General features: G+C 47.7%; 1 protein-coding gene across 1 annotated transcript in view; it reads right to left on the bottom strand.

Annotated features, from left to right (window-relative positions):
* Positions 1 to 4,176: 4,176 nt before the first annotated feature.
* XYLT1 (xylosyltransferase 1) overlaps positions 4,177 to 12,644 on the bottom strand; it is a 342,433-nt gene continuing 333,965 nt past the window's right edge. Inside the window, exon 12 of the mRNA XM_061152915.1 lies at positions 4,177 to 10,678. Coding sequence (XP_061008898.1) covers positions 10,356 to 10,678 — 323 coding nt within the window. The 3' untranslated portion in view covers positions 4,177 to 10,355. The remainder of the gene's footprint in view (positions 10,679 to 12,644) is intronic.

Genomic DNA, 12,644 nt, shown 5'->3' with positions numbered 1-12,644 from the left:
TAGTATTTTGGGGGAGTGATGGTTTGGGGTGTTTATTAGGGGGTGATATAGTGCAGAGAGAAGAAAATGTATGTCTGGTATTTTTGCTGTAAGCTTTTTAGCCACAAACATTTTTGCCGTGTTACTAATTGACCATAAGGCAATTTTGTTGTAAAAGAGAAAAATAAGGAAAAATAAGAGAAGGGCATTAAAAAGGATATAATAGAACATGAAAAATGAGTAAAAAAAAATTAAAAAGGCCTTATTGAAATATATTTGAATATATTTGAAATGTATTTAGATTCATGGCAATACTGTGCAAATAACTGATTTTATTTTGCCTGTTATATCTAAGCCCTTGTCTTCCAAGTTTTTCATTCATAGCATTTTATACTGTTTTTTGGCTTGTTGATGTGTCTCCTCATTTGGCATCACATGTTTCTATTTTGATAAAATTCTTCATTAAGAGAGGCATCAGCTTCCAAATTCTAGGATGCATATTTGCATCCGAGCTTTGAATCATGTTGAGAAAGCTCTTTGTTCTTGGCAGATTGTCACATGTCCACTGATAGACGTTCCAAAGTTCTATGGAAGGTGTGGATTCAACTCTGCACCTTCAGATCACTGGAGGATTTGTAAAGGACATTATCATTTTCTAGTACAGACTTTGCCCTGACTTTACATTCTCTCATTCACACGTCCAGTAAGTTTTATCATAGTATTTTCTATCAAGTCCATATCCATAGTTATGGTCCACTATTTTAAGAGCGCCACACCTACTCATCACTATACAGACTATTATGAGGGCTAAGATTGATGGAATGCAAAAAGGGGAGTCCTATGTCAATGGAGAAATGGAACCAAAACTGTCAACCACTTAAAACCAAACTCTCAACCAGTTATCTTTCACAGCAAGATTGCCTTATAGCCAATTAGGTGTGAAGCAAAAATGTTTTGCAGCAAAGATGTTTATGGCAAAGATGCTTACAGGAGAAGTACCTAGAATGGAAAAAAAGAATCTACAGAATAGAGAAATGATTTGTCAAATGAACCAGTTTAGTGGAAGTAGAACCTCGGTGGTAGCTGAGCTTGAGGCTCCCCGAGAATCTCCAGAGACATTGGAGGTAATGCTGTGTTTCTGTTGTTCAGGGCATTTGAAAAATATCACTTGAATCTTAGAAGTCAGGGTGATACCATCTCATCATGAATAGAAGACATCAGGTCTCAAATAGAGGGCAATTGTTGTGACAGACAAAATGAAATGCCCCTAAAGAGATTATGGAAGTAGTAGCAGTCCTGTTCATTTATTCTTTCATCAAACACTGGGACATCATTTTGTGTGTCAAGCCCCTCAATGTATGCTGAAAATATAGACATCATCCCTTGCCCTCGAGGAGCTTTACCTTTCGGTTGTGAACGCAAGAGGAGCTGATATTTTTCGAGCTCCTCCTGTGTGTAGACAGTGGGCTTCGTATTTCACATGCACTGTCTTTCTAAACTTCTCCCAGCAGCTTTATGAGTAAGTAACTATTATCCCCATATAGATAGGTAAACTGAAGCTCAGAGACGTTAGGGACCTTGACCCAAATCTGACCCAGCTAATCCATAATGAAATCTGTGTTTGGACACAGGACTATCTGACTCCAAATTTGGAGGAAGGGTCCTTATTTTGGCCAGGGGCATGGGAAAATTGGTAGGCATTCAGGCTCGATAGTGTATTTTAGAAGTACTCCCCATATTTGTCCAGAGTCCTATCCAGTCTGCCATGATGCCCATCAGTCTATCTGCTTTCAACTGGGTTAACCGTTGCTGTCCACCTCATCCCCATTTTTAGAACATTGCCACCAATTCAGCAAGGCTCCATCACCTCATTATGGACGAGTTTGCTAGCATGGGGGATCTGGGTGCCTGCTGCGGGGGCAGAGGAAAGACTGAGATCCCAGGAGGCCAATGTTACCCAAACTTGGAGAAGATGTTGTTCTTTGCAGCTACACAGACTGTTTTTTTCATGCAAGTAAGAATCATCCACCATAATTAGCAAAGGGTAGTTACTTGGAACTTATAAATGAGTCCTGTGCCCAGGCTACAAGGAGAAAAGGAGAGATTCATCATGTTGTCTCAACTAATTAAGTGAGGATGAAATCTGAACCATCTATATGATATTTATTTAAAATGATTTGCTCAAGACCTGCCCAGAATCCTTCTCCTTGGGGAGATAGCTAGGAGCTGGGTGGAGACAATTTGGACATTTGAAGAGCAGGAATGAATTGGACTGGCAAGCCGAGAATCCACCTGAGCCTGGAGTTGGCTGTGGCCAGTGGATAGACATCTGTTGTTTTTGTCTGTTCAGCACATCCTTGGGGGAAATGCTCCTCTTCCATTCTGACCATGTGATTGGGATGGGGCTGCCAATCACAGTTCCTTACCCAATCACCTGGCCACAGGGGTAGATACATGATCCAGACTCAGCCAATGATAGTGCCTTGTTTGCCTGGCCCCAGTGATTTGTTGGAGCCACTTCCTTTGGCAATGAGAACAAAGGACATAGATGTTTTTCTGCTGTGCTGCTTGAAGGCTAAGGAGTGATTTCTAGGGCCTCCTGTCTCTATCACATGGCGCCGGCTGTCTGTAGAGGGGAACAGAATCAAACTGGGAGCAGCAGAAATGGAGCAAAAGGGGACAAAGACTGTCAAGGTTCCAGTTCCCAGTCTTGAGTCTCCTGGAGAATCTCTCTTCCTTGTTGTTTGCATTTTAACTGTTTTCTTCTGCAATTTCAGGAGCCAATAGATTCCCCTTGAGTTAGGCTACTGTTGGTTCCAAGTGAAAGAACTCTGACTAACACAGGTAGGAACATCAAAAATCATATTTTGAGAGCATTTTCTTGTAAAAAGCTGGGGCAGCATGCAGTTTCCCAGCAGACTGAATCAACTAAATATGGAGGCATAGGCTCAAGAGTCTCCAACACTTGACCTACCTCCTTTGGGTTCCAATTCTAATTTTCCACTCTTTTGATTCCACCTTAGGTAAGGGGTGAATTATTCTCAGTTGGGTCTCATTCTCAGAGACTCAGCCTAGAACCTGGCAGCCAGCCCTCCAGCCAGTTTCACCAAAGGCCCAGCTGCTTCCGTGAGAAGTAAGAGTTTTAAGGCCTGTTGTCTACATAACCCTTGGAGCCACCAAAGGGACTGGCTGAGTGGGAGACACTGCAAAGACAATTTCCATTCCCACTTCAACTGGAGCAGCCCTGCTAGCACCCAGTTACTATCATTTTATTCTATTGTTTTAAATTGAAATATTTAGTTAGTGTATGTTAGTTTCAGGTGTACACAGAATTATTTGGCATTTGCATAATGATGAAGTGACCACCACGCTAATTCTACTAACCATCTGTCCCCATCAAAAGTGGGGACATTACTGACCACATTCCTTATGCTCCAGGGCTTCCCTGGTGGCTGAGACGGTGAAGAATCTGCCTGCAATGTGGGAGACCTGGGTTTGATCCCTGGGTCAGAAAGATCCCCTGGAGAAGGAAATGGCAACCCAGCCCAGTATTCTTGCCTGGAAAATTCCATGGATAGAGGAACCTGGCGGGCTATAGTCCATGGGATTGCAGAATCAGACATGACTGAGCAGCCACTTTACTTTCTTATGCTGTACATTACATCCCTGTGACTTATTTATTTATATAACTGGATGTTTTTATCTCTTAATCCCCTTTACCTATTTCACCCACCCCTCTTCCTTCTGGCAACCAGTGTCCTCCTCTGCCGGCTCCAATGTTCCCCCTTTTTTGGGGCACGTGGCACACAGGATTCTTGTTCCTGACCAGGGATGGAAGCTGCACCCCCTGCAGTGGAAGCATGGAGTCCTAACTGCTGGACCCCAAGTCTTTTTATTTAATGGGTTTAATGCACAATTTTGGGAGGAAATGCAGCCTAGCTATGTAGAGAAGAGGAAACGAAAACAGGTTTGCTACACAACCGGCCAGTTGGCTATAGAAAAATTTGCAACTTTAGATGGCAGTCTTCCTCGCTGTCATCTACATTGAGAGATGACAGCAGGCTTGATCAGGGAGTGTGTGCACACATCAGGATTTCCCAGGAGAGGTGGTCTCAGCATGAGGACAGTGCAAGGAGCGGGGAGAACACAGGATGGCATGAAAATGCAAGATATCATTGAAAAGTCACACACCTACTGTTCCATAAAGACTATTTTTTTTTTTTAATTTTAAAATTCTGCATCTGAAAACACAGTATGACAGAAAGCGTCTATATACACCTGCAGTGTTTTTGGTATGATACAGTATTCAATACATCCACTGTTTTCTGCAAAAGATTTTGCTTTGTCAGACAGAAACAAACTCCCCTAGACAAAAAAATACAGCTAAGGCACAATTTTGTTGTTATTTTTCTGCTAAATGAAAAGACAGAAAAGGTGCAAAAATGGGCGGGTAGTGCAATTGTTTCCGAGAATCACATTCTACTGTGAGGAAAAGCATTCGGATGATTGGAATTTGATTACTGGTCAATTTCAGATAGTTCAACATCTCTTAAAATACTCCTTTAAATAAATAGCAAAATATCTACATCTTTCAGTGTGTGCCATTTGAATTCTCTTTTTTTTTTTTTAAAACTTTATTTACAGAGTCTCTCTTTTTTTTAAAATCAATACATTACAAAATATTTCTGTACAGTTTTATGCATATTATGATCTATAACAAAATAGTTATTTTTAAAAACTATATCACCACATGTCTTTGAAAAACAATGAAGGGGACGGTAATAACTTATTGTGAGGCCTCTAAAAAAATACCCAAATGCTATTGACAACATAGTAATACCAAAAAAAGAGACAAAGGACGACAAAGACGATTGAGCTCAATTCCAGTGAATTTCCTATGAAAACCCTGGGGTTGTCTTTGGCCTCCATCAGCCCTGGAGCGATGGCAGGGAAAAGGAGGGACTCTGAAAGTAGTGAGAATGTGATCCCTTTGAGAACATAACCATCCACTGGGAATATTAAATGCTATCACTTTCCAGGCAGGAAGGACGAAGAGATAAATTGAGAAACTCTGCTGATTTACCCTTGAATGAAATACATAAAGTCACCAAGTCTTTGGGGGAGGGGGAGGATTGGAAAGCCCACGTTGGCATCCTGCCGGTAATTAAACCAGCCTATCAACAGCGGCATTATGCTCCAAGAGAGTGCTTCAGGAGTCGGCTGAGGTTTAGAGGCGCACCCAAGCTTTCATTTTACCCATAGGAAAAATAGAAGGATATTTTTCTTCAAGACGACACATAGAAGCCATTTCTACCACATCTGCAAGCTACAGATTGGCAGCCCCTGGCTTAGGAGGTTGCTCTGAAAGCTTCAAGATGCTCTTTTCTCTTGGATGTTGGTAGAAATGGGAGAGAGAGGGCGGTCAGCTTTCCAAAAATAATTTTAAGGCCACATTTAAAAACGGAGAAACCTAAGGCTTTTGGGGGTGGGAGTTGGTGTGGAGGAAGGAGAGGATAAGGGAGGCAAATGAGGAATGGAGAGGATGGAGTTAGGAGGTGGCAAGACAAAGAACCTGCTTTCCCATGGGGTCTGTAGGCAGAGGCGGATGGAGTATTCCCAGCCTAGGGGAAGGGGAAGAGAGAGGGCTTCCATCTCCCTGCCTGGGGCTTGGCAAGGACAGAACCAACGACAACGTGAGGGGTAGATGCAGGTGGCACGCGGAAGCCCTCCTCAGTCTTAAGAGGGGTCTGTACAGTATCTTGTTTGCCAGGTTAAAAAAAAAATACTTCTGAGAGAGAGACACAGAAGAGAGAAGGAGACACACAGAGAGAGAATTTGCATAGATTATACATTCAGCTCCAGCAGATTTTGGACACCTTTATTCCTCCCCCTCCTCCCCAAGGTAAACTTCTCAGCAGACACATGAGGTAGCACCTGTGGTTGACCCATGGGCAAAGTAAGTTAGGTGAGGCAGAAAGCACAGAGGGCCCCCGTGAACACGGCTTCCAGAGATGCTTCCAGGCACGTGGCAAGGTGGTCGCTAAAACCCGGGATCTGGAGTGAGCCGGGCTATTTGACACGCCAGCCTCTCCCCATGAACCATCTCCTGGACATCTCCGCCTGGTGTGATGGAATTCTGGAAGGTGGGGACTGGGCCAGCGTGGACCTCCTTGATGTTCAAGGGGCAGCTCTCGAGGTCAGCGAATCCTGTTTCATCTTCCCTTCAGTATAAATTGTCTTGAGATCAGGAGAGCTCAACAAGCCAGATCTCACGGGACACTTCTCCTCTGAGGGACCATTTCTTCGGGATGGGAATGACTAGTAAGAGCTCCTCATTCCCTTCAGAGTTCCATATAAGCTGTTATTTTTGCCCCTTCCCAATGCTGGCCTTTCCCCCTCCACCAGGACAACACCTAACCTCCTTCGAAACACCTCTCCATGGGGCACAGGCTGAACTGTGGACCAAACCTTTTGCCTACACTCTGGTAAAAGCAAAACTTGCCAATGTTTGAAAATCAGATTTCCTATAAAAATATGGATTTTTGGCTTCTCTTACCAAATTAGATGATTCTGCTGCACCATGCCTGTATTCTCACTCGCAGCTTCACACTGGAATGGAGATGCAGCCGTAGTTTTTGTCTGTGTAAGGCGCACACTTGCAGACCACATCCCCACCGTTCCCTCTCGTCTGACACCAGTCGCTTCATTCATCTGTGCTCGTGTCCTGGACTGCGTAGCCACGGGCGACCCCTGCCAGAGGGTGTGGCATTGACCTGGCAGGCCTTTGCCAACAGCTGTTTCTAGTATATCCCCCTTGTGCTGTGGGGGGAGCTTGGGTCCTGCAACCCCAGTGAACGGGGCTATGAAAGGGGTCTTTGCTCAGGCCCCTGCTACCCCTCTCCTCTCTTGGGGACCCTCTTGGCAAAGAGATCGAGGTTCCAGCCAGGGTTCTCCTTGCACCTACAAACTGAAGAACCAGAAGGAAGCACAGTCCCCCAATCCTGGGCTGTGCCCAGAGCAGCTGACATCTGCCCCTTTCAGGGAACTGACTCAAACCTCAGCTCCACTGGCATTCTGAAAGTTCAGCAATGGCAAATGAAGGCAGAGTGACTCCTGGTCAGATCAGAAGGGCCTTTTTCCAAAGGGAGGAGCACAAATACTTCTTAGAATGTGAGCGTCCTAGGGACGGCTCCGCCCTCCTTGGAGACAGACTGCTTTGCACTGGGCCCGGGAAGCAGGGTTGTCTGCCTCCTGGGTGTGGCTTCTGCCTGACCATCACAGGGCTGAGTGGAAACTGGACAAAGTATCACAGCTTACTGGATGCATCCTTCTCCCCCAAACCCACATCCCACCTCTCAAGCCCGCTAAAGTCCAGGGACCCGGTCAGCGACTCAGTCACACTCTTCTAAATTCTGAAAGAATTTCCAGGGGACCACGTTCTCAGCTTTTGAAACCCTCAGGCAGCCACAGCTCAAGGCTGCCTGACCAATGGCCTTGAACTAATAAATCATTCTCAGGTAGACAATAAAAATGAGTTAAACTCTCTCCCCTGGGAAAACATCACCTTGGCTCAAATCACCCTGGGCTTTGTTTGAAATTCTCCCTTTTCCCCTTAAAGCCAAATGTAACAACTTCAAAGTGGTTCCCTGGTTCAAAAACAGAAGATGTTGAGGAACATCCCGTGTGACTGCTCAGGTTTCCCAATTTCCTGGTGGTCAGCGGGGAGTGAGGACTGGGCTGGGGATGGGAGGGGACCGTCCCCAGAGTAATAAGTCAGCTCTGCCATTTCTCCATGTGTTCCCAATGGAACAGGAGTCAGCAATGTCAGGGTGCAGGAGGGGCCTCGTTGAGGAGTCTGCAGGCTCATGCTGCATGCAGGGCAGAGCTCCCACAGCCTCCGTAAGTGATGCACAGAGTCCTAGCTGCCTGGCCAGGAGGTGCAAGGCCGGCTTCCTGGGCAGCTTCCCCAGGCTCCAAGAGTCCTTGGACAGAAGCAGAGGCTGGGGGCAGAGACAGGATGTGACACGGGCCTCCAGGCTCCCAGCGAGCTTGTGGAATCACGTGGCAATCATGGGGCTTTCTGAGAAAGCCATGCCAGGTCCCTGCCCCTGGGTTCTCCAGGCCTGTCTCACCACCCCCACCACCCTTTTCCTAAAATTGATCTCTTCTGCTCCCGGGCATGGGAGGAGCTTGCTCTCCCTCTGTCCTCTGGCCACAGGGAGGCCCATGGTTAGACTGGCTGTGGGAGGATGGTGATGGAGACGCACAGACGGCCCAAGCCCTGCAGCCGGATGGTCGTCCTCCACAGGTCGCAGGCCTGTTGCGTCCCTGTGCTGGGGGCCGGTGGCGGGGACGGCTCAGGAATTCCAACACCCCCAGGGCTGGAGGGCTAACTCCACCCTGCATGAGGAAAAGCGAGGCACCGATGTTCCCAAGGGAACCCCACTTTCAGCCCAAGGACATTGCTGGTTGAAGCATTTCCCTCATGGTGTCCAACTCCCTAGCTTTCCACTGAGGACATGGAGGATGGAGGGCAGATAGAGAGAGGCAGACAGAGATAGGTAGGTAGATAGATGGATACATAGAGAAAGCAGGAAGGAGATAGACATGAGGGGCTGGGGGAACTAGAAGGGCTGGAGGAGGGGGCCTTTTGTGAATAAAGGCAGCTTCAGTTAGTAAGATAACATAATTGACAAGCTGCAAAAACAGCACCTACTAATTAGTCATTGACTAAAACATATAAATAATAAATATCTAAAGTGTCCCTTCTTTGTATCCTCCATGGCCCACAGGACATCCTGCCTTGCAGGGGTGGGGTGGGGCGAGTAGGGTGCGATAGCTAACAGTTCACTGGGAGCAATCGGCAGTACCTTCAAAGCCACACTGGAGAGAAATCCAACGAGGACCGGCTCTCCTGGGAAAGGACAGTGCACCCAGGGCTGGGACTTCTCTGAGGGAACCCTGTCCTTTGGGGGAGGGTGGGATCAGTGGAGGAGGGGGTTCTCAGGGAGGGATCGCTGGATGAGCAGGGCGACCCCCCAACGGGCACATGGCAAGGAAACCCTTTGGGTTTCTAGTAACTCAAGCAATTTGAATAATACTATTCTTTAGGTTTTAAACAACCAGATACTCAAAGCTTCCCACTTTCACACTGCATGTCAGATGGGCCAGTTGGCACCTCGGACAAGAAAGGCCATGAATTTAAAAACCGAATCTGAAATGCTTTTTCCTCACTGTGAAAAGTCTGTTCCACATGGTTTGGTTGCTCCCAGCAGCACCGAAGACGCATTTCACAAAGTTCCGAGCGCCTGACCTCAGAACGAAGGGCTCAGGCAGGTGAGGGGTATTGCTGTGCTGACCAGCTCAGGAGTTTTGCTCCCAGCGATCTCTATGAGGTTCATGGCCATGGTCCCCCAAAGTTCCCACTGTCAAAGCCCAGAGGGGTCATGGTCTTGGTCTCCTGGCCCATGAATGGCTGGGGGGCTTAATGCTAGCCTCAGACTCATGAGCATCACCCCATTTCTGCCTCGAGAGAGGGTGGACGTCTGGGTGCCCAGGACGTCAGGCAGTGACACTTTGGTTGGACTTTGGCCAAGTCACATCACAAGGCTCTCCTGCTCATCTAGTTACTAAAGGAGGATGGCTGAACCCAAGAAGGGTTGGTGGGAGGCTCAAAGCGACGCCCCCACCCCCCAACCTCTGCCAAGCCCACTACCTCGCTGGGAACGAGCCCACGAATGTGACTTTCATGTCCTGTCACTTCAAGGCTGGCACAAGGGCTTCCTGGCCCAGAGGAGCAGGAAGGGCAGGACTGGAGATCAAACCCCCGCTCTGGGCACTGCTTTCCAAACTAGCTTCTGCAGAGCCCTTGGGTTCAGAAGAGGTACCTTAGGAGATGCCGTTGGCAAAGGGACTGTCCAGTGGGCTGAGCTATGAGATAGAATCTCACACCCTCAGCTTCCACCAAAGTAGCCTGGATTTTTTCCGTAGCTTGAACCTCCACCTATGACTCAGTAAAACAAATACTCTGCTGCTCAATAGAAAAGTTTGGGAATCACTTATCTGGGGGGGAGGGGAGGAGTCATGTCATTGAGGGGGAAGACAAGGAACCTGTAGGACTCGAGGATCAACCAGAAGAGGTAAGACCACCACGGTGCTGGGACCAAGCCATTGACGTCCCCAGTAGCCAGCCTGCAGGGTGCAGGTGGTTGGCAGAAACTGCCTTGGCCTCCAAACCTTCCTTCTTCATCATCCTATGGCCAGGAGAGCCCCTCTCACCAAAGGCCACCCCAGGGGTGGGAGGTCAGGGTCTGGGTCCCACCGGCCATCTGGCTTCTTTCCCTTTGAGATCCGCTGGGGTCCCCATGTGCCCAGTGCTACCTGAGCCGGCCGTCGGGTTTGACCGCCCCCAGCTCCGACTTGGGGTCGGGGCTGAAGGAGCTCCAGGCTGTCTGGCTGCAGGTCTGCATGACCGGGCAGGCGCTGGGACCTGTGGCACAGATGTCCATGGCAGTCCACATCCCGCCCACCAGCGAGTCCAGCCAGCGCTCCAGCGTGGCGCCGGCGGAGGCCGCGTTCCGCCGAGCCTGCTCCACCTGGGCGGGGTTGATGGGTAGGCTGAGGACAGGGTTCAGGCTCTGGAAGCTCTGCTCCATGTAGGCGCTGCGGAGGGGCCCATTGTGCAGCCTCAACGCCTCCTCTGAAAGTCAAAGGCAACAGTGACATCAGTAGACAAGCCACGGACAGGTAACTTACTACTGCGTGCCTGGCACCATGCTGGGCACCACACAGCACTGTCCCGTTCATGGGACAATCTCATGAGGAAGTCCTTTTAGAAATCCCATTGTACAGACAAAGAAATTGAGCCCACGAGGACATTCCTTCAAGAGGTCCGAGCCCACTTTGTGTGGTCCATTCATTTATCCATTCAGCATGTATTTATGGACCCTACTATAGACCCTGATGGCTCAGATGGTAAAGTGTCTGCCTGAACTACAGGAGACCTGGGTTCAATCCCTGGGTCAGGAAGATCCCCTGCAGAAGGAAATGGCAACCCACTCCAGTACTCTTGCCTGGAAAATCCCATGGGCGGAGGAATCTGGAAGGCTACAGTCCATGGGGTTGCAAAGAGTAGGACACAACTGAGCGATTTCGCTTTCTTTCTACTAGAGTCCAGACAGTAATTCATTCAACACATATTTACTAAACATCTGCTATCTACAAGGCATTCATTCATTCATTTATTTGACGCAGATATATTAAGTGCCAGGTTCCATTCTGTGGTAGAGCAAACCAATGATGATGATAAAGAAACAAGCAAATAAATAAGGTCATCCCAAAACTGGTAAGGGTCATGAAAGGAATTAATGGGGTGTGTTGAGTCAGAGCAGGGGCTTGATAAACTAAGGCCCTTGGGCCAAATTTGGCCCACCACCTGTTGTTGCAAATAAATTTTACTGGAACATGGCTATGCCCATTTGGACACATATTGTCTATGGCTGTTACCACAGCACAGCTGAGTAGCTGTGATAGAAATTTTACATGGCCCACAAAGCTGAAAAATTTACTATCTAGCCCTTTACAGTAAAAACTTGCTGATGCCTGGGTTAGAGAGTGACAAAGTATTTATCTTAGATGGGATGGGCAGGGAAGACCTCTCCGAGGTGATGACATCTGAGCTGAGAGCTGATTCATGTGAAGGAAGAAGCTACACACAGATCTTGGAGAAGAGAATTCTAGGTTTTGGAAACAGAAAGTATTAGGCCTCGCTGAGCTCCTTTCCCCAAATCACACAGGTAATGAGAGTTAAGAGCCAAGGTTTGAGCCGGGGTCTGTGGACCTCAAAGCCTGGAGCAGAGTCCTGCACTTGGCTGCTGCATGCCCACCGTGAGCTCTCTATAAGACAGGGATTTCTCCTTTGGTCCAAGGTGTAGTGCACAAATGGACCACAGCAAGGAGTCCTGGGGAGCCCAAAGCCTGGACCAGAGTTGGGTAGGTGGGAGGTCCAACTGGCTTCTGAAACAGCTCTGCCTTGCTCTCAGGCCAGAGCATGGGGACCACAGTAAGGCTGCCTGGGTTTGAATCCCCACATCTCACACACTAGGCATCTGACTTCTTCCTCATCAATAACAATGGGTAAAGAACTAGTACCTTCCTTGCAGCTTTGTTTGTGATGATTAAGTATGCTGATTCATGTGAGGTGCTTAAAATGCCACCCAGCATATTTGAAGTATTCAGGAAAGTTTAGCTAGGACTATTGTTATTAGCATTATTAGTACACAGCACACACACACACACACACACACACACACACAAAACTATAGGGCTGGTTTTTATCATCCCCATTTTACAGATGAGGAAACAGAAGCAGCTATAGATTAGATCTGGAGTTAAATCCAGGGCTGGCTGACTCCAAAGCCAGAGCATGTCATTGTAAACACAGTAAACAAGCCCATACATCCACAGGAAGTTAAAATGGTGCTTTTCATTTTTACTTTATTTTTCCATCTGGGAGCTAGTCTTTTGGAGAGTTGGTTCCCCAACTGCAAAATGGGGATACTTACCCTTCCAGCAATTAGACTCACAAGACCGGCACGAGGCTTGGGGGAAAGCCCATGTGGTTTGTAAAGTAACACATGAAGGAGAGAGACACTGACAGTTTCCCA

The sequence above is a fragment of the Dama dama genome, chromosome 10 (assembly GCF_033118175.1).
Source record: "Dama dama isolate Ldn47 chromosome 10, ASM3311817v1, whole genome shotgun sequence".
Classification (NCBI taxonomy): domain Eukaryota; kingdom Metazoa; phylum Chordata; class Mammalia; order Artiodactyla; family Cervidae; genus Dama; species Dama dama.
This window is presented reverse-complemented; position numbering and strand designations above follow the sequence as displayed.